Consider the following 21,461-nt stretch of genomic DNA (forward strand, 5'->3'; position numbering starts at 1 on the left):
ATAGATGTGTGCCTCCCCCATCCCAGAGATCTTAGTCACAGTGTGGCTGTTACTTGTCTAATGCCTCCAGCATGATGTGGGATAGAGATGCTTTTGTGCTTAGAGGCCCATCCCAACACATGGAAGGTGTTTCTTCCAACCTAGGGGCCACTGCTAACCAGGGCTGACATAGAGAGGGGACTCCCCTGTATAGATCTGAAGGGGCTTTAACCCAGCATATAGAAGGGACCTCCCCAGTGCTCTGTCCTCCCCGAGGAGGACATGTTCACCTCAGTTCAGGTACTCTAGTACCAAGTGTACATGGAACTGAGGGAGAGGGGGAGTATGATATAGCAAAAAGCTGTGGCCAGTGTGGGAGGCTGAGGGTCAGGCATGGGGCATCCCGGGCCCCTGGTGACTTCTTATTCCTCTCCATCCCCAGGCCTTGCCTCCACTGAGATCTGAAGATAAGCTAGGTTGATATTCAGGCTAGATGCCATCTGTGCTGGCTGCTGTGGAACCTTGCATTCACCTGCTGTAGCAGAAGCCCCTCCCAGGCCTGGGGTGCCCTTGAGGGCAGCCTCTCTTACAGGTGACCTCAGCTCCCTGTGCATTGTAAAACTCCAGCCGAGTCGGAAGCAGCTTTTTCTCATTTGTGAACTATTTTGCCCAGCTCCTTGGCGCAGCAGTGTTTGCTTGGCCCAGCCTGGGGGCAGTGGCCTGGCTGCACTCCCACCGGGCCTGTCCCTGCCCACCCAAGCCCCTCCTGCTGCTGCCGCCCTACCATGCAGGGAAGCTTTGAGGCCCAGGAATTTTGGCAGGCTGGGACAGCAGCAGTGCCGGTGGTGTTCCGTATTCCGGAAAAGGCTGCAAATGCAAACCAGAAGGGGACGGGGAAGGACTGGAGTCTGAAGAAGCTCTGCTTGCCTGGCTTGAGGCTGAGGTAGCTGGATCTGGGGGCCTTCGAAATAGAATCAGCTAAAGGGGCTCAAGGCCTCTGCTGGGGTGAGTGTGGCACTAGCCGAGGTCCAAGACATTGGTAGAGAGTAGTCAGCTACTTCTGGTCTCCTGCCTGAGAGGCCGATCCATGATGGCTGTGCGTGCTGTCTGCTATTCGCTTTCCTGGTTTGTCTGCCCTGCCTGATTGTTCTCACCTCCCTGCATGCTTTAGTGGTTTAGATGTTCCTCTCCAAGCACAGTGGGGACCAGACTCCGAGATGGGAAGAGCCCAGAGGCCTGGAATGTAAGTGCAATCAACTCAAGAATATCTGGGGTGGGCCAGGAGTTTGTACTAGTGGTACAATGCTTGCTTGGCATAAAGTCCTGGGTTCGATTCCTTGTACACAGAAAAAGCTGGAAGTGGTGCTATGGCTCACATTGTAGAGTGCTAGCCTTGAGAAAGTCCAAGGACTGTGCTCAGGCCCTGAGTTCAAGCTTCAGGACTGGCAAAAAAAAAAAAAAAAAAAAAAAGCCCTCTGTGGCTCAGATCTGAGGCGGATTTGAGAAGAGCCACAGAGAAAGGGGCCCTCTGCTAAGTCACCCTGGGGCTGGGCTGAAGATGGGAAGGGGCAGCCAGTATAGTCCTGAAGTCACACTTCCCTGAGCATGTGCTGAATGCCACCCATAGTCAGTGGTGAGGTGGATGGTAGGAGGGTCTGGTGGGCACCCAGAGAAGCTGCTCTGAGGGAAGCAGGGAAGGCTACATGGAGAAGGAGGCTCCAAGGCTGGGCCTTAAGTGAGGAAGGAGAGTGATCAAGGTAGCTAAGGTACCCAGGTACAGGTGGTTCTAAGGAAGCCATGGGAAGTCAGGGTGTCTGGGTTGAGGGCTTATGGCTACTTCACTATCACTTGGACCACAGCGCCACTTCCAGTTTTCTGGTGGTTAATTGGAGCTAAGTCTCGCAGACTTTCCTGCCCAGGCTGGCTTTGGATGGAGATCCTCAGATCTCAGCCTCCTGAGTAGCGAGGGTTCCAGGCATGAGCCACCCTGCCTGGCTCTTAGACATTTTTTGCTCAAGGTTAGTGTTCTGCCACATGAGTCACGGCGCCACGTGTAGCTTCTTTCTGTGTATGTGAGGAATCAAACCAAGGGCAAGTGCTCTACCACTAGACCACGCTTCTGCCCTGAGCTCAGCTTCCTGAGTACCTAGGATTACAGGCTTGAGCCACTAGCTTCCGGCTCCAGGAACCTTTTAATCTGTAGCCCTAATTTTATTTATTTATTTGTTTATTTGTTTGTTTGTTTTTTGCCAGTCCTGTGGTTTTAACTCAGGGCCTAGGCACTGTCCTTGAGGTTTCTCAAGGCTAGGGCTCTACCATTTGAGTTACAGCACCACTTGTGGCGTTTGTTTCTGTGGATGTGGTACCAAGGAATTGAACCCAGGGCTTTGTGCATGCTAGGCAAGCACCCTAACTTTATTTATGTGACAGCTTCAGACCCATAGGGTCACAGTCTGTGGGTGCCCCTCCCCCTTCAGACACTTGTTCTGCCCTCAGCCTGGACTATTCACTGTTCCTGTGGCCTGGTGACCTCTAACGTGTCCTTTAAGACTTGGTCTATTGCTGCTTCCCAAACCAGGGTCCCCTGTGGCCTGGATGCCTCATTTGCCTGGTGAGAGATGTGGGATGTGAATGGAACTAAAGCCTGGTAGGGCAGACATGAAGGACAGAGGCATCCCCACTGGCTGCCCCTGACTTCAAGTTCCAGGTCTCTTTGGCTCAGGGGTGGCCTCACTTGCACAGTGGTGTCAACAGAGACATCAGCTCCCCCAGGTCCCCACCAGACCTCAGGGAGGCAGGACACGGGGCTGTGGTGGCAGGAGCAAGTGTAGACCCTGAGGGCTGTCCTCTGGGTGTTGTCAGGAATGTTAGGGGAGAGATGCTGAGACTCACAGGCAGATGACAACACAGCCATGGCCAAGGGGCACAGATGGCACAGATATGACTGCTGTACTGAGCTGGCTTCCAGTCTCCCCACCCCACACACAGCCCTTAGGCCACTGTGTGTTCCTCCATTGAGGTCTCCGCTTTGCTATGCTCACAACCAGTCTCTGCTCTGCCTGCCCTTCTCCTCCAGGAAGCCACATGAATGGCAGAGTAACGTGGACTTTATCCTGTAAGGCATGGAGCCATGGCAAGAGCTGTGTTTGCTGTGATCCTCAGGCAGGCCCCATCAGCATAGCCCAGGAGCTGGGCATTAACCTTGAGGTCAGGCCTGCCTCACCCCTGGTGAGCTGGGACTGGGACTGGGAACCTGTGTTTCAACCACAGTCCTGAGGATTCTGGTGAAGGCTAAAGTTGAAATTTAGGGCCAAAAGTCTGGCCTAGTGGTAGAGTGCTCGCTTAGCATGCACAAAGCCCTGTGTTGGGTTCCTTGGTACCACATACACAGAAAAAGCCAGAAGTGGGCTGGGAGCTTGGCCTAATGGTAGAGTGCTTGCCTAGCATTTTCGAACACCAGGGTTTGATTCCTTCGTACCACATACATAGAAATAGCGGGAAGTGGTGCTGTGGCTCAAGTGGTAGAGCTCTAGCCTTGAGAAAGCCCAAGGACAGGGCTCAGGCCCTGAGCTCAAGCCCGGGACTGGCAAAAAAAAAAAAGCCACAAGTGGCTCAAGTGGCAGAGCACTAGCCTTGAGCAAAAAGTGGCCAAGGACAGTGCCCACGCAAGCCCCAGGACTGGCAAGAAAGAAAGAGAAAGTTGGATGGGCAAAGTTGAAAAAACAGAAGTGAAGGATGGGGTTGGGGGACTGGGTGAGAGACTGCTATGATAGCCCAAGTGACTATTTGACAATTAAACTGAACCTTTATGGAGTGGCTGGCATGTGTCAGGCATTGGGTCCCTTCCTTCCTTCCTTCCTTCCCTCCTTCCTTCCTTCCTTCCTTCCTTCCTTCCTTCCTTCCTTCCTTCCTTTCTCTTCCTTCCTTCCTTGGTGCTAGAACTGGCTTGAACTCAGGCCTGGATGTGGTCCCTTATCATCCAGACTGGTGTTCTACTCCTTGAGCCATATCTCTATTTTTGGCTTATTGGAGTTTCATAGACTTTCTTGCCTGGGTTGGCTTTGAATCATGATCCTCTCAGATCTCAGCTCCTGTAGATAGATCACAGGTAGGAGCCAGCAGCTGGCTCCCAACTAAGCTGCATTTTGGAGGCATACAGGTCTCTGAAGAGCAGAGGTGGTGGGGAAGCAAGAGAAGTGGAAGAACAGGGGAGCCAGAGTCCACAGGTTTGGATCTGTGATTTGAGTGGTCAGGCGCAGAAACGTCGTGTATAGTTATGCAGGCTGGGTGCCCAACAGGGCCCAGGAAAGCAATGGCTGGAGGTGAGGGCAGCCTTTCCCTAATTGTACCACAGCATTATGTGCTTGAGAGATTCTTTTCTTCCCTGGAAGGAAAGGAAGAAGCACCAAAAGTGATGTTCCGAGTTTTGGCCTGGGCACCTGGGGGTGGGGGAGGTGGAGGTAATAAGAGAGAAAGAAACAAGTTTGGGTGGAGGCAGTGAGGGAAAGCCAGGCAAAAGTGCTTGGCTGCTAGTGCAGCAGAGTGGAAGGCTCGGGGGAGGTCAGAGCTAGAAGAGAGGTGTGAGTCCCTGGTGATGAGCCAGAGCTGCAGAAAGGGAAAGCCGGGGACCATAGAGACTGTCCCAAGAGGACAGTAGCTCCAGTCTGCTGAGTGGGCTGAGAACGGGGCCTGCGTGGACATTCGGAAGAAGAGACTGGAAAGCAGCGCAGGGCAGGCATCCACAGCCCAGTAGGCCCCTGAGAAGCAGGACCTGGGTCTTGAGTAAGGAGTAGGACCCCTATTTCAGGTATTAAGGACAGGACGGGTGGAGAGAAGGGCTGGGAGGTGTGGGGAAGGCTTGGGAGCCCTTCAGAAGTGTGAGCATCTTAGCTGGGAGGAAAAGCTCTTCTGCTCCCATCCCCCTCCATTCCTCCTCCATCCCAGATCCATAACTCAGTCCTAACCTTGAGTAAGTAGGCTCTGTGGTGCCCGGACAATTTCTCCGAGTGGCTAGGGAAAAATCAGGAAATGGACTTCAGGTGGTCATTTCACAGGATATAGGTTTGGGTAGCAAGCCACCTGAGTGTTTTGAGGGCTGGAGGGCAGACGTTACTTTGTAACAGGATGATTTATGATTGGACCGAAGTGAGGACTTCCTGTTCATCAGGAACAAGACAAGGTAGCACACTTGAAGGGCCTGGTGGGCCAGGGGGCACTGAAGCTCAGAGAGGCCAGGTCACTTACCCAAGATCACTCAGCTGGGAAGGAGCTGTGCTGAGGGACCAGGGGCCCTTGGTCCTCAGCGGTTCGCAGGGCTGGCCCTGAGAGGGAGCACCTGAGCCAGGCCATTTAACTGAGTAGGGCCAGAGACAGAGCCCAGGAGAGTGGAGTCAGGCAGAGACCAGGCAGAGACCAGGCAGAGGCAAGGAGTCTGGGGAGTGGGGCTGAGGATCCGCAGAAATGTCTCCACAACAGGAAGCGTCTCATAACATACCTGTGGTTTGGCTGGCCAGCCGAGCGCCTCTCTACCACTCCGCTCAGCCGCCGGCCCGTCTGGGGTGGTGGGGGGCCTGGGGGCCTGGTTTCCCCCCCACCCAAGGGGCTGAGTGCTGCCTTGTTTAGGGTCACCCCAGCTTCACCCTGCCAGTCCATTGGAGCCTGGGTAATGGCCTGGGGTCCAGAGTGTCCTTCTGGTCCTCTTCTGGCCTGGACCTGTGCTGTGATGGGGACAGGATGGGGAGCTGCAGGACCTCTTTGGTGGGGTCTTCTAAGTGTACTCTGCCGGTTGCCCCTGGCATGGGTTCCTCTGTCAAGGGCTGGTGGGTGGGCTGCTCCTTGGCTGTTTCCAGGGTAGAGGTCTTCCTGCTGGGGCCCATCCCGTCTAGGCTGAAGGACCCTGCAGCCCTCCCCGCTCCCAGCCTGTCTCCTTGGCCTTCCCAGGAGGAGGCCAGGCTGCCACAAAATGCTGACTTGGATGAAATGCTGTTTTACGGGGATTTGTTGAAAAACGGGGGAAATCCCTGTTAAGGACTTGCAGCTGTCCAAACACTGCGTCTACCCCGCCGCCGCCATGGCTCAATCCCTGAATCAGCGTCTCCTGGACCTGTCCCTCCTCAGGCAGGCTCCATATCTCTGCAGCCCTGGCTTCCCAAGAGGTCACTAGAGAGGGTGACAGCTTGTCCAAGGTCACACAGCTAGTCACAGCAGAGCTGGCTTAAGCCCCACCCAGGACCGTCCCCCTGCCCCACCCCCACCCCCTGCCCACCTACCAACCCCTGCCTGGGGAACTAAGAACAGAGGAATTGTTCTGCCCTTGGCTCATCTGTTCTCAGTGCTGTCATTCTTAGCTGAAGCTCTTTGGTGAAGGCTGTCTGGATATCCCCACCATTTCCCATTCTAGCCCCAGGAGCCCTCTCATCTGGAGAAGGGACTTCCTAACTGGTGTGACACAGGTTTGTGGGAAGTGTGAGGGAGTTACTGGTATGCTGTTTAAATCTGTTAGTAGTAGATGCAGTGGCTCACACCTATAATTCCAGCTACTCAGGAGGTCCAGATGTGAGGACTGTGGTTCATAGCCAATCCTGGGCAGGAAAGTTTGAGACCTTTATCATCAATAAATTTTTGTTTTCCAGTCCTGGGCTTGAGCTCAGGGCCTGAGCACTGTCCTTGGACTTTCTCAAGGCTAGAGCTCTACCACTTGAGCCTCAGCACCACTTCCGGCTTTTTTCTATGTATGTGGTACTGGGGAATCGAACCCAGGTCTTCATGCAAGCTAGGCAAGCACTTTAAACACTAGGCCAAACCCCCGGCCCCTCATCAATAAATTTTTATCACCAAAAAAATCCAGAAGTGGAGCTGTAACTCTAGTAGCAGAGTACTAGCCTGGAACCAAAGAAGGTCAGGAACAGTGCCCAGGCCCTGAGTTCAAACGCCAGGCCTGGCACGCATGCATGCACGCACGCACGCACGCACACACAATCTGTGGTAAATTGAACTCTGCCAGTATTTTGGAGAATCCAGATGTACCACCTAGGCCCTGTTTCTGGGCATAGAGTTGCGATGGGGACATGGGGACAGTAAGAGCAGAGGAGCCAGGCAAAGGCTTACAGGCATCAGCAGGGGCCGCCCATGGGCTTCCCCAAGGTGCAGGCAAGCATAAGTGAGGATTATGGTCATAGAGCTGGAGAAGCTCCAAGGGACAGAGTGGGCAGAGGCCTGGCATGGAGTCTGTATGGTAGGGCACGGGGCAGGAGCAGGAGGCAGTGGCAGCGCTGTGTAGGTGCTGGGCCTGGGTGGGATGCCCTATGTCACAGGCACAGTCCTGCACCTCCAGGGCCATACACTCCTCCCGCAGCCCCTTGAACAGGCTCAGCACCCTTTCCCCTGCCACCGGCTCTTTCCACTTCCCAGCTTCATGCCCAGACTGGCACACGCCAGCTCTTCCTCAAACCAAGAGCCACAGCGACCCTCCCTCCAAACCCACAGGCGCCCCAAGTTGGAAGAGAGCCTTTCAGCTTGCCCACCCTCCTGGCAGCTTTTGCTCCTTGGTGTGCTCTCTACCCCACCCCACGGCTTCCAGCTTTTGTGCCAGTAGACAGAGGCCTCTGCCCCATTCCTTCCTCTCCTGTAGAACAGGGACCCTGAATAGCATCTTTTCCTGCATGAGGTAGGAATTAAGACACTTTTGTGCATAAGACTTGGAGGCAGGGCCTCATGCCTCCCAGCTGCCATCTTCCACTCTTCACTCAGGAAACATTTGCTCCAGGGTCTGGCTTGAGATCTGGTTCCTGATCTCAGCAAGGGTCTCTGTCTCTGCCTCTGTCTCTCTGGTCTGTCTCTGTCTCTATTTCCCATGTGGTGCTGGAGTTGGGACCCTAGGCCTTGCACATACCAAGGAAGTGCTCCATCCTTGAGCCATGTGCATCCCTAAGCCAGAGTTTCTTCTTGGATAGGGTGGGGTGAGGCAGATGGGCTCTTTGCTTGTGATGATGAAAGTACTGATGAGGTGTGGGAGCTCAGAGCTTGAACTGGGCACAGGGGTACCATGTGTGGTAGGTGTTACTATCAGGCTGAGGTTGCAAAGTGGATTGGGCTTCACAGTCATACCCAGACCTGCATTCATGGCTGCAGTGCCCATGCCAGGAAGAGTTTTGCTCCTTGCCCACTGCCAGGCGCAGGTGCAGAGAGCGCCCTGGGTGAGGTGAAAGGTGTCTGGAGAAAGGGTGTTAAGAGAAGAGGGACTTTCCTTGGATGTGGAAAATGCTACAGTCAGTGCCTCATTCAAATGATGGATGCTGGCTGAATAATGTGCAAATGATAGTGCTTGCACATTATCTGTCATCACAGCTCTGAGAAGCAGGCTGCTGATTTGCCTTTAAAAAATGGCAGTTTGGGGGCCGGGAGTTTGGCCTACTGGTAGAGTGCTTGCCTTGCATGCATGAAGACCCGGGTTCGATGCCTTGGTACCCCACATACATAGCAAAAAGCTGGAAGTGGTGCTGAGGCTCAAGTGGTAGAGCGCTAGCCTTGAGAAAGTCCGAGGACAGTGCTCAACCCCTGAGCTCAAGCCCAGAACTGGCAAAATAAAAAAATAAAAAATAAATGGCAGTGTGGGGCCGGGAATGAGGCTTAGTGGCAGAGTGCTTGTCTGCAGGCATGAAACCCTGGGTTCAATTTCTCAGTACCACATAAACAGGCAAAGCTGGAAGTGGCATCATGGCTCAAGTGGTAGAACAAAAGAAGCTCAGGTATAATGCCCAGGTCCTGAGTTCAAGCCCCAGGACTGGCAAAAAATAATAAAAATAAAAATAGCAGTTTTGGCTGCGGTGGCTCATGCTTGTAATCCTGGCTGGTCAGGAAGCTGAGATCTGAGGATTGAGGTTGGAAGCCAGCCTGGGTAGGAAATTCTGTGAGACTTTCATTTCCATTTAATCACAGAGAAAGCTGGAAGTGGCACTGTAGCTCAAGTGGTAAAAGAAGCCCAGGGACAGTATCCAGGCTCAGAGTTTAAGCCCCAGGTCCAGCAAAAATAAATACAGAAATAATTAAAAAATAAAATAAATGAAAAAAGCTTTATTAAGATATAACTCGCACATCTTACAACTGGTCTATTTAAATGTACAATGCAATTTAAAAATATATTTTATATTCAGAGTTGAGTAAATATCCGCACACTCAGTTTTATAGTTTATCACCCCTAACTGAAATCCTATACCACTTGGCTCAGTGCTCATGCCTGTAATTCCAGCCTCTGGTACGTAGAGATTCTGAGGATCATGGTTTGAAGCCACCCTGGGCAAAAAGTTAGCAGGAATCCCTGCCTCCTATCTCAGCCTATTAATCAGTATGGTGGCATGGACCCGTCACCTCTGTTATGCAGGATCATTGTCTGAGGCCAACCAAGACACAAAACATAGCCTTATCTAAAAAAACCAAAACAGCCTAAAAGCAAAAAGTGCTGGGGGTGTGATCCAAGCAGTAGAGTACCTATCTAGCAAGTGCAAGGGTCCCAGTAAACAGAAGCGGGAATGTCAGTAACAACACCTTATTCAAGGGTAGTGATGACTGAGTTCTGGTCTCTAAAGAGCTCAGAGCCTGGCAGAGGCCTCGCCCCATATGTGCTAGTAGGCAGTATTTTGAAAGCAATTTGTAGCAGGCGACACACTGAGGTTAGGACCGGTGCTCTGAAAGGCACATCTGACTGGACTCCAAAAGGCTGGTCTGGAAGCTCTAGAGGGTTTAAGAAGGGGCTCCCACAGGCCCCTGGGACTTTGGGAATTGCTCATAACTATCGAAATTCTGGTCTTCTTGTGAGCTCGAGGACTGGCTGACCCTCCTCTCTTTCTCCCTGCAGCACGCCCACAGACAGACGCCATGCCGGGGGCTCTAATGCCCTTGTCTTCCATGCTGCTGCTGCTGTTGCTGCTGCTGCTGGGGTGTGGACCACAGGTGTCCTCTGGTGGCGGGGCTGGCGGGGCAGCAGGCTATGCCCCAGTGAAGTACGCGCAACCCATGCAGAAGGGGCCTGTGGGACCACCCTTCCGTGAGGGCAAGGGCCAGTACCTGGGTGAGAGCCCTCCCTTCCCTACAGTGCCTCCAACAGTTCCCGACTCCCCTGACCTCCATCAGACCCTCCCAGGCCCCCACCAGAACTCCTCTCATCTCCGCTTTGCTTCCTGAGGCTGCTCTGGGTCTTCTCAGCCTCAGAGGGCTAGAAGTGGGCTGTGGCTAGCCAGCACAAGTGCTCCTCAGATGGCAGCAGGCAGGAAGAAAAAATGGGGCAGCTGGAGAGCTTCAGCTTCAGCTGGCCCTAAGGCAGACTGATAGTGCCCCCTGGTGGCCATTCCACCCTCAGGTTGTACGGGGACCAGTCCGGTACCGGCTCATGCTCTGCCATCCCTGGCTGAGGTTAACCCTCCACCACGACAGCTGTGACATCTCCCGAGCTCCCCCTTCCATGAGGGCAGAAAGGGACAGCAGGGATGGTTTTCCTGAGCAACTACAGAGACAGCTCCTCCCCAGTGTAGCCCACACTGCTATGGGGATGGGCAGATAGGGGTTCCCACTGTTCAGGCCTTTGATCCTCCCTTCTTCTCTTTGTCTCTCAGAAATGCCTCTACCATTGCTGCCGATGGACCTGAAAGGAGAGCCCGGCCCCCCTGGGAAGCCTGGGCCCCGGGGCCCCCCTGGTCCTCCTGGCTTCCCAGGAAAGCCAGGCACTGGAAAACCCGGGCTCCATGGGCAGCCTGGCCCTGCCGGCCCCCCTGGCTTCTCCCGGATGGGCAAGTCTGGTCCACCAGGGCTCCCAGGCAAGGTCGGACCACCAGGGCAGCCAGGGCTTCGGGGGGAGCCAGGGATAAGAGGAGACCAGGGCCTCCGGGGACCCCCAGGGCCTCCTGGTCTGCCTGGCCCTTCAGGCATGACTGTCCCAGGAAAACCAGGTGCCCAAGGAGTGCCAGGTCCCCCAGGATTCCAGGGAGAGCCAGGACCCCAGGGGGAGCCTGGACCCCCAGGAGATCGAGGCCTTAAAGGAGATAATGGAGTAGGTCAGCCAGGGCTGCCCGGAGCCCCTGGGCAAGGGGGAGCCCCTGGGCTTCCGGGCCTCCCTGGTCCAGCTGGGTTGGGCAAACCAGGCTTAGATGGACTTCCTGGGGCCCCTGGAGATAAGGGTGAGTCTGGGATTCCTGGGGTTCCAGGCCCTAGAGGGGAGCCAGGAGCTGTGGGTCCAAAAGGACCCCCTGGGGTAGATGGTGTGGGGGTGCCAGGGGCAGCAGGGGTGCCAGGATCACAGGGCCCAACCGGGGCCAAAGGGGAGCCAGGGATTCGGGGTCCTCCTGGCCTGATAGGTCCTACTGGTTATGGTATGCCAGGGTTACCAGGTCCCAAGGGGGACAGAGGCCCCACGGGAGTTCCAGGGCTCTTAGGGGACAGGGGTGAGCCAGGAGAAGATGGAGAGCCAGGGGAGCAGGGTCCACAGGGCCTCGGGGGGCCCCCTGGACTTCCTGGGTCTGCAGGGCTCCCTGGTAGACGTGGGCCTGCAGGGCCTAAGGGTGATGCAGGGCCTGGAGGCCCCCCAGGAGTGCCTGGTATTCGGGGTGACCAAGGGCCCAGTGGTCTGGCTGGGAAACCTGGGCTTCCAGGTGAGAGGGGGCTTCCTGGAACCCATGGGCCTCCGGGACCAACTGGGCCCAAAGGTGAGCCAGGGTTCACAGGCCGCCCTGGAGGACCAGGGGTGGCAGGAGCCCTAGGGCAGAAAGGCGACCTGGGGCTCCCTGGGCAGCCTGGCCTGAGGGGCCCCGCAGGAATCCCAGGACTCCAGGGCCCAGCGGGTCCTATTGGGCCCCAGGGTCTTCCAGGCCTGAAGGGTGAGCCAGGCCTGCCAGGGCCCCCTGGAGAGGGGCAAGTGGGGGAACCTGGCACTGCTGGGCCCACAGGCCCCCCTGGAGTCCCAGGTTCCCCAGGACTCACAGGCCCGCCTGGTCCTCCTGGGCCTCCTGGCCCCCCTGGAGCCCCCGGAGCCTTTGATGAGACTGGCATCGCAGGCTTGCATCTGCCCAGTGGCGGGGTAGAGGGTGCTGTGCTGGGCCAGGGGAATAAGCCACAGTTCGGCCTGGGTGAGCTGTCGGCCCACAGCACCCCGGCCTTCACCGCGGTGCTCACCTCCCCCTTCCCCGCTTCCGGCATGCCAGTGAAGTTTGACCGGACTCTCTACAATGGCCACAGCGGCTACAACCCAGCCACTGGCATCTTCACTTGCCCGGTGGGCGGCGTCTACTACTTTGCTTACCATGTACACGTCAAGGGCACCAATGTGTGGGTGGCTCTGTACAAGAACAACGTGCCAGCCACCTACACCTACGACGAATACAAGAAGGGCTACCTGGACCAGGCGTCTGGAGGGGCCGTTCTCCAGCTGCAGCCGAACGACCAAGTCTGGGTGCAGATGCCCTCTGACCAGGCCAATGGCCTCTACTCCACCAAGTACATCCACTCTTCCTTTTCAGGATTCTTGCTGTGCCCCACATAACCCATGGGGGCCCTGCAGTCCTGGCCTCCTCCTCTTTGGTGGTAGAGCAACCTTTTACTTACAAAGACCGCCATTTAAAGAGAACAGCCAAAGGCTGAACAGAGGTGGCCGTGGCCCTGGCTTGAGGAGACTGACTTGCTTCCCATGTGCAGGCCGAGAGCTTTACTGGAAGGGGCTGGCCTGAGTGCTTCTTCCCCAGATGTCAGTGCATTAAGGGGGTTGTACCCCTATTTCTGCCTGGCCTGCAGGCAGGGCCCCAGGCACTCAGTCCCGTCCCTATATACGACCTGGTGCTGCTGGGCCCCGATGAAGCCAGAGGGGGCTGAGCTCCCCATCCATCTCAAGGGAAACAGCCCTTCCTGCTGGGTCCTGGATGGCATCTACTCAAGGAATGGGGATACTTGTTCAATGAATGGGGTACAGGCCCCTGACAGCAGTCTTGGGAGGTTGGGGGCTCCTCTGGCTCCCTACAAAACCCCAAGTATGGCTGTTGGGGAAAGGCGGCAGTGGAAGGGGTGTGGACACCCTGCTACAAATGCATCCCGCAGGGGGTGCTGGGACATCATTGTAGAGCCTGTCCTGGCTGGGACTATTTTATGACCCTCTGCAGGATCCTGGGAAGGCTATGGCCACAGACATGGGGGAAAGTGGTCTGGGAGAGGTAGCGGTGTCAATCTAGGGGCAAGACCATAATGTTCCCTCCATCTCCCTGGTGTCTCCCCATCCCTGTGCTGGCCCCGTTTAGTATGAGGGCAGTGCCCGGGCCCCGAAGGCTTGCCATGCGCTAGAAAGATCTTACTGAAGTATCTGCACAGATCATGGCACAAGGCAGGACTGATGATCAGCAGACACTAATACTCTTCTCTCTTACCTATTGGACTGTCCTGGTTTTCTCCTATCAAATTATTAAGGGATCCCTGCCACCTGCAACCAGTGTCCGTCCTTAAGGCACAGCCTCTTATTTGGCTCTTCTGAACAGGGGACATATGAGCTCAAGGATAAAGGCTGAACAAGAACCACAGGGTGGGTTGTGTCTACCAAAGGGATAATTTGTAGGAGACTCCTCTCCCTCCACCCTCGGCTTCTAATTTCCTGTTGTAAGCAGGTTAGGGTCCAGGAAGCAAAGACCCTGAAAGGCAGCCAGCAGCGGAACTGGGATGTTTCTGCCATCCTCCCCCATCACCGCATTCTGCAGGAGGCTGGCTGGCGAAGGTGATGGAATGGTGATGTTTCTGCCCATGCATAGGTGGCCTTTGCTTGGTGCTCACGGCCTCCTCTAAGCCTGCCCACACCATGTGTGAGCCTGGGTCACTACTAAGTGATCTTGTTGCACTGTTCCAATTCAGGCCCACTTAACTGTCCATGAAGGCAGAGGAAGGCTGACTTCTGACTCCCTAAGCTGTGGTTCCTTAGGTTGTGTGACAACCCCCCTTAATTCCCCCAACATCTCCTTAAAGAGACAGAAGCAATACTAGATCTGCCCGAGTGACTTTTTTGGGGGAAAGCTTTTGGCTGGGGGTTGTGGCATATTTCTTCCTAACACCTAGAGAACCAACTTTTGAACTTAAATCTTCCCTGGATCAAAAACACTGATCTGTTGTGTCAGGGAGCAGTTCTGATGGGTAGAAATCAATCAGCTTGCAGTGGGCTTCCCAAGGAGCAAGTAGGGCATTAGGAGAGGCAAATAAAGAAGGGCTATGGAGCTAGCTCCTGTAGGGTTCCTCAAGCCTTTAGGGAAGGTGGCAGGCATTTCTGAAATGCTTATGGGATTTGAGCTGCAGGTGTCCTAACTAGCTTTGATAAACAATGTCAGTTTTAACTATGAAAACTACGTTACCTGTGCATTTTTAATATTGATTCTTTTTTTTTTTAAGATTAAGGTTTAAGTGTTTTCCACTAGTTATTTCATTTCCAATCTGGTATAGGAATTTCATTCTCTATTTATCCTGTACCCTGTGTCAGTGATTCAGAAAATTACACGAGGGAGCCAAAGACACAACTTTTTGAAAAGAAAAAAATTGACTGTGTTGACATGACCTCAATAAAATCTGTTGTATAGAACAGTGCTGACACTGGCATTATGCAAAAGAAGCAAAGAAGGTCAAGGGATTTCTCTGGGCTCTTGTTACTAAGTGCATTCCTCCCCAGCTCCCCACCCTGGCTTGTCATCATATCAGAAACCTGAGATACTCCCATGTAGCTGAGACCCTGTACACAAGGCAAGTGCCAAGAGGCATTATAAGAAATGAATGGGTAGCTGGGCACCAGTAGCTCACCACTGTAAGCCTAGCTACTCAAGAGAGTGAGGATCATGGTTCAAAGACAGTCCAGGCAGAAAAAGTCAGTGGGACTCATTTATCTTCACTGAACTACCAAAAAGGGCTGGGAATGTGACTTAGTAGTAGAGTGCTTGCCCAGGTGCATGAAACTCTGGGTCTGATTCCTCAGTATCATATACAGAAAAAGCTGGAAGTGGTGCTTTGGCTCAAGTGGTAGATGCTAACCTTGAGCAAAAGAAGCTCAGGGACAGTGTCCAGGCCCTGAGTTCAAGCTCCAGAACTGGAAAAAAAAATCTAGAAGTGGTAGATTGCTAGCCTTGAGCAAAAGAAGCTCAGAGGGCTTGGAGTATAGACTAGTGGTAGAATGCTTGCCTAGCGTGCACAAAGTCCTGGATTCAATTGCTCAGTACTACATACACAGAAAAGTCAGAAATGGTGCTGTGGCTCAAGTGGTAGAGTGCTAGCCTTGGGAAAGCCCAAGGACAGTACCCAGAACCTGAGTTTAAGCCCAAGGACTGGCATCAAAAAGAGAAAAATCCCATGGGGCTGGGAGTCTGGCCTAATGGTAGAGTGCTTGCCTAGCATGCACAAAGACCCGGTTCAATTCCTTGGTACCACATATATGGAAAAAGCTGAAAATGGTGTTGTGGCTGAAGTGGTAGAGGCTCTAGCCTTGAAAAAGCCCAAGGATAGTGCTCAGGCCCTGAGTTCAAGCCCCAGGATGAAAAAACAAACAACAACAACAATAAAATCCCAAACAAACAAAAAACCCAAAAGGGCAAGGGCCGGGAGTCTGGCCTAGTGGTAGAGTGCTCCCTAGCATTCATGAAGACCTGGGTTTAATTCCTCGGTCCCACATACATAGGAAAAGCCAGAAGCGGTGCTGTGGCTCAAGTGGTAGAGCTCTATCCTTAAGAAAGCCCAAGGACAGTGCTCAGGCCCTGATTTCAAGCTCTAGGACTGGCAAGAAACAATAGAAAAAACTAAAGGGCAGTAGCTGGAGCTGGGTGAGACAGACTAAACTTCACCAGAACATTCCTGTAATCTCTCAGGGGTAGTAGAGCATGACAGCTGGCTCAGAATCCCAAGGGCAAAGCTTCAACATCTGATACAAATTATAAAATTGTGAATTTCTGCTCTTGAGGGCAAGGCCAGTGCCAGGCTCACTGCTGAGGATGGGGTTGAGGTGCTGTCGGGTAGAAAAGGTTCATTCACAGCCAGCTGTGCTTGGCAGTTGGCATACTGATGTCCTGACTAGGCAATTATGGAGCAACTTACATGAAACACTGAAGGCCCTGTAGTCCACCCTCACGTTTCCTTCACGAAGCCTGGAGGGTTCTTCTTGTTGCTGTTGGTCGTGGGGCTTGAACTCTGGGCCTGGACACTGTCCCTGAGCTCTTCAACTCAAGACTAGAACTCTACCACTTAAGCCACAGTGCCACTCCCAGTTTTCTGGTGATTAACTGGAGGTAAGTCTCACAGTCTTTCATGCCTGGGCTGGCTTTGAACCTCAATCTTCAGATCTTAGCCTCCTGAGTAGCTAAGATTACAGGCATGAGCCACAGGCACCCGGCTGGAAAGTTATTAGGAGAACACCCCAATTTTTCTTTTTGAGTTAGGGTCTCCCTTCATAGCTACCCTTATACTGGCAGTCCTGCCTCAGTACCCCACCCAATTTAAAACATTCTCATAGCCAGGCACTGGTGGCTCATGCCTTAATCCTAGCTAGGGACAGCACTCAGGCCCAGAGTTCAAACCTCACGACCAACCAACAGCAACAACAACGAAAATCCCCATGGTGTGAGAAAGTATCATCTTTTCAACTCTCCATTCTTCAAAATGGATGCTGTGGAAAATCTCCTGGCAGAGCAAGGATTTCAGTTAGGTATCAGAACACAAGGCAAATAGCATTCAGGCCAGCAGGGCACCTAGGACACCACACCTCTCTCTTGATGTGTGACAGGTGCTTCCACATCTTCCAGAGTCCCCAGGCCTGAGGAAGGTGGGATAATGGGACTTGTTCCTGCCCAGAGCCTGTGGGATGCAGTTGCTGGGGCCTCTACCACATGCTGCCTTTTGTCCTTAAGGCTGGCAGGGGGAATGGAAAGAGTTTTCCTGACAACAAAGTAGCTCTCTCCTTGGGGTCCTAGCACTGAAGAGAATGAAGCCCAAATAGAAGCACTACATTAGCTTGAGAAAGAAAGAGTCAGGATTTACCAAAAAAAAAAAAAAACATTTATTGCTGGGAATTCCACTGGAAGCTGTCAAAACCATCCTTACAGACAAGGGCTACGTATGTACCTAGATAGGCTGGATGCAAATGTCTGTCCCTTGTTCAAACAACCTGCTGCCAGGGACCGTGTCAGTCAAGGACAGGCTGTCTGGCCTGTTGGCTAAAACCCAACAGGGAGAAACGATGCCATAGCAGGCCATTTCTCCCCAGATCCCATGTCCCATACCAAAAAAAAAAAAAAAAAAAGAGGGGGGGCGGGGAATGCCATAAGTATCCTTCCAAATAAAGCCTGCCCTGGTTCCCTTCACTGATGACTCGTGGGGCCAATGGCTCTGCAGAAAGCCAGAACCCCAGCAGAAAGGAGGCACCAGTCCCTCCTTAGTGTTCTAATGACCTTTCCATCCTAACCTTACGAGTGCCCCCAGCCTCTGCTTCAGAAAGTTCATGGCAGGGGAAACAGCTCATGGAACCTCCAGGTTCCTACTGGAACCTGGCAGAAGCTCAACAGCTGTGGCCGTCACAGACTCTTCTGGAAGACTCGGTGCAGGCTCTGGGCCAGGACGTCGGTCTCCTCATAGCCCTCACAGCTCTGCTGCCAGCTCTCTGGCACCTGACCCATCCCGTAGTAAGCACCAGCAATGGCCCCGGCCATGGTAGCGATGGTGTCTGTGTCCCCACCAAGCGAGATGGAATAGATGAGAGTCCTCTGGAGGCTATTGAAGGCGGTGGGGATCTCAGGGTCGGGCTCCATGCAGCGCAGGAAGCAGTAGATAGCGGTAGGCACAGACTCAAAGGCAGCAATGCCATTCCCTGTGGGGAGTTGGACCACAGGAAATGATTTGCCCCCTTTCCCCCTGGGACCAGGCTTCTTGCCATTTGCTAAGAGCCAACCCAAGAACCCAGGCTGTACACCACTCTCCCTAGAGTGACTCTGCCCTCACCAGGTCGGCTGCAGGCTGGAAAAAGGACCCACTCACTCACTTGGCTTCCACTCCTCCGTGGAATAAAGTGAATGAAGTTACTTCCTCTCCCAGGGCTGTGGAGAGGATGAAGGTCATATCTGTGAGGCAATCTGAACATGCCCAGGACACTGAGAAGTGGTAGGTGAACTAACACTGGTTATCACACTGGCTGTAGAAACTGGCAGTCAGCAGCCACTCTGGGCCACTAATCTACAAGGCTGAGGTTCCATGTTCACAACCCTGCCAGAGGCCCTACAAGGCAGGCTCTGGTTGTTTCACAAGCCCCAGGCTAAAATGGGACAGCAAGCACACACTCTAGCTTCCCTTCCTGTCCTACACCCGAGGAACGAGTCACGATTAACGTCCACTCACCTAGTTCAGACACCACTTCTTCTCGGCTCACAGAGTCCTGATCCAGCAGCTCTCCAATCTTCTTCAGGCGGCTAGAGTATGGACGCTCCTCCATTCCCAACCTGGGGTTGGAGAGAAGTTTTAGGAAACTCAGAGCCAGCAGGCTGACAAACAAGTAGGGAAAGAGCTTCATGTTCATGTGAAAGCAAGCAGTAGTAGATCAGGGTCCCACAGGTGCCCTAACAATCCAGCTGACACAAAAAGGAGCCTCTTCCTATCCTCCTTAAGGTCCACAGTGAAAGAAGGCAGGTTTTGCTTTGGACAATGCTAGATGACCCCACTCCTGCCCCGCCTCCAGTCCATACTTACTCTCTAGCAGCCAGGACTGACTGGGCATCCCCTTCTAGCTCTTCCATGTGGCCCAGGAGCTGCTCCAGGAAGCGCCTGCTGGAGGACTCACCCTGCAGAGCCAGGTGCACAGCCAGAGCCTGCAGGATGGCACCGTTGTAACCCAGGGAGGAAGAATGGGTCAGCTGGGCTGAGAGCCGGGCAAACTGGGGAGAGAAGGGAGCTGTTACCAGAATGTCACTGCAGATGAGGCAGGGAATCCTGGGAGCAGTTGACCAATACCTTCTGAACATCTTTGATGCTGCTATAGGCCAGGGGGATGCCTGCCACCCGCATGGCGCCCCCATTGCCGTAGGACCCCTTTCCATTGAACTGGGCCCGAGCAGGCTCATAGACATCATGGCACTTGTGACTCAGGAGTTTCTTGAAGACAGTGATGACTCCAGCTCCATAACCTCTATCAGGGTCGTTCTTGTATTCTTGGGCAAATCTATCAGGGAGAAGGGAGGCAAAATGTGATTTCAAAAGTATTCCTTGGGGCTGGAAGGAATGGATGGGCTGGGTTGGAGGAGGCGGCCTGGGAGACCTAAGGTACCTGTACCAGCAGTGCTGCCATTTTAGCCTGTGAATCTGCATCAGCTGGAGAAAGGGTCCTGCTGAGGGTGAGGGTCCCAGACATGTACAGACATCATCCCTCTGTGCAGCAGCTCAGCGGCTCTGCCCACCGGGCTTGACTCACCCCAGGGCTATCCCCCTCACCTGTGGGCCATGTCCACTTCATCAAAGGCCTCCTTGGCCAGCAGGGACTGCACCAGGGCTCTGGTCATGGCTGTGTCATCTGTGTAGTACAGTGCCTCTGTAGGGAGAGGGCAGGGAGGGAGAGCAGGCTGTGAACCAGAAAGATCGGCTCCAGGTCATCCCTCCAAGGTACCCTGTCTACAGTTACCCCTCAATGTGCATCTACTTGGGCTCTAAGAAGCCTCCATAGTTAAGTCTTAGGATTCCCAGCAAGTTTTCTTTGTGGCCAGTCCTTGGGCTTTCTCTACCACTTGAGCTACAGCACCACTTCTCTTTTCTGTGTATGTGTTGCTGAGGAATTGAACCCAGGGCTTTGTGCATGCTAGGCAATCACTCTACCACTAGGCCACACTCCTGGCCTCTCTAAAACTTCTAACATAGAATAGTCAAATGAACTAGTACTTGGGACAGACAGAGGCATAGCTTTGAGAAGAGAGGGTTACAGAGAATGAAGAGTAAGTCCTTCTCATTCTTTACACAGTTACTTTGTAAAGCCAGCCCTTTCTCCTTCCCCTTTGACTCAAGTGGCCCTTACTTCTATTTCCCAGGAAGAGCAGCTAACAGGCTTCTTATTCAAGCCTGTACTTTCCAGGCTTGCTCCAGAGGAAGTGAGTCTCTCCAGGGTAATGTGAAGGTCATCCTAACCCACTTTCCCACCAGCCTCACTCTTCTATTTTCTCTTCTTTACCCTCAGCCTCAACCTCTTCGAAGCAACAGTATTTTTGAGCATGGATCCAGGCTCTTCCCCAGCAGGGGAGAAGATCTTCTCTCTTCCCACCGCTCCCTGGTGAGCCTCCAGTTGGGAGAGCTCATCTCTGACCTTCCCTGCACGTTCTGCTATATGATCTTTCCATTTCCTCCTCAAACCACCGCCCACACTTTACTAACTCAGACTTTCCCCTACCCGCGTCTCCATCTTGCAATACTTTTCTCAGCTTCGGTTGCTGCCCACTAGCTTCTCTTGGTTTCCTTCCTTCCTCCTACACACAGGTAGGGGTGTGTGTGTTTTGACAACGCGCGCACGCGCGTGTGTTTTGACAACGCCCCTCGCTTTTTACTTTGCCGCGTGCACCCTAAGAATAATGAGCTCAACCCGACCTGCCGCTGTGCGCGCGGAGGCCGGAGCGCCAGGCCTGGGAGAACAGAGGAGGCGGGAGGGGGGGTCAGGCAGGCCGGGTGTGGGGGAGGGGAGGCGGGAGCCCGGCCTGCTGCGTGCCGGAGGCGGAGCGGACGGAAGAACCGGCCAAGTGGGCAAGGGAGTTTCACCGCGGAGGCCTCACGCCAGGCCGGGCTTGCACCGAGAGCCGGGAAAATTGTGGGAGGGCGGCACGGGCCTAGGCTCGCAGGCAGCCGGGCCGCCGCCGTCGGGGCCTAGGCCCGGCGCACCCCCGGACTCGCTCGCTCGCGCCCCGGCGCCTCAGCTCCCTCCGGCGGAGCCGCGGAGCGGGCCCGGCGCACCTGTCCGCGCGCTGCCCGGCGTCCCGGGGTCCGGCTCCAGGCTCTGGACGTGACTCAGGACGGACGTCAGGCTGACGGTGTCGTGAGCCTCGTAGACGGCGCCCACGCAGTCCCCGAGCAGCGCTCCGGCCAGGCAGCCTCGGAAGCGCGAGAGGGAGCGGGCCGCGCCAGCACCTCCACCGCCCGTGGCCGTCATCGCCGCTGCCGCCGCCGCCGCCGCCGCCGCCGCCGCCGCCGCTGCCGCCGCCATCCGCGCACAAGTCAGTCGTCACTTCCGGCGCCTCCGCTCCGACCCCTTCCTCCCACTACCACACACCGCCCCCTGGCGGCCCGGAGCCTCCTCGCCGCTCCCCGGGTCGCAGCGCCGCCCAGCGGCCGGAAGTGGTAGATCCCCACCAGGTGCACTTCCGACTTCCCATCCCCAGTGGTAACGGACGACTGCGCGGCCCTGAATGGCTGTGGAGAGGTGAACGCTGAGCGGACCGTCAGGTCACTCCAGGATACTGTTACCCAGGGAAGTACCTCAG

General features: G+C 54.5%; 2 protein-coding genes across 2 annotated transcripts; one reads left to right on the plus strand and one right to left on the minus strand.

Annotated features, from left to right (window-relative positions):
- Positions 1-10,588: 10,588 nt before the first annotated feature.
- Positions 10,589-14,539, plus strand: Col8a2 (collagen type VIII alpha 2 chain). The gene has a single exon (XM_090335234.1). It carries the CDS (start codon positions 10,589-10,591, stop codon positions 12,503-12,505), a length of 1,917 nt encoding a protein of 638 aa, XP_090191360.1. The 3' UTR covers positions 12,506-14,539.
- A 2,457-nt stretch (positions 14,540-16,996) lies between these two features.
- On the minus strand, positions 16,997-21,184 carry Adprs (ADP-ribosylserine hydrolase). Its single transcript, XM_090335235.1, has 6 exons — positions 20,935-21,184; positions 19,438-19,534; positions 18,961-19,168; positions 18,700-18,884; positions 18,352-18,452; positions 16,997-17,827 (listed from the first exon to the last, which is right to left on the minus strand). Exons 1-6 carry the CDS (start codon positions 21,182-21,184, stop codon positions 17,535-17,537), a joined length of 1,134 nt encoding a protein of 377 aa, XP_090191361.1. The 3' UTR covers positions 16,997-17,534.
- Positions 21,185-21,461: the final 277 nt, after the last annotated feature.

The sequence above is a fragment of the Megascapheus bottae genome, chromosome 6, assembly GCF_031878675.1.
Source record: "Megascapheus bottae isolate mThoBot1 chromosome 6, mThoBot2.hap1, whole genome shotgun sequence".
Lineage (NCBI taxonomy): Eukaryota > Metazoa > Chordata > Mammalia > Rodentia > Geomyidae > Megascapheus > Megascapheus bottae.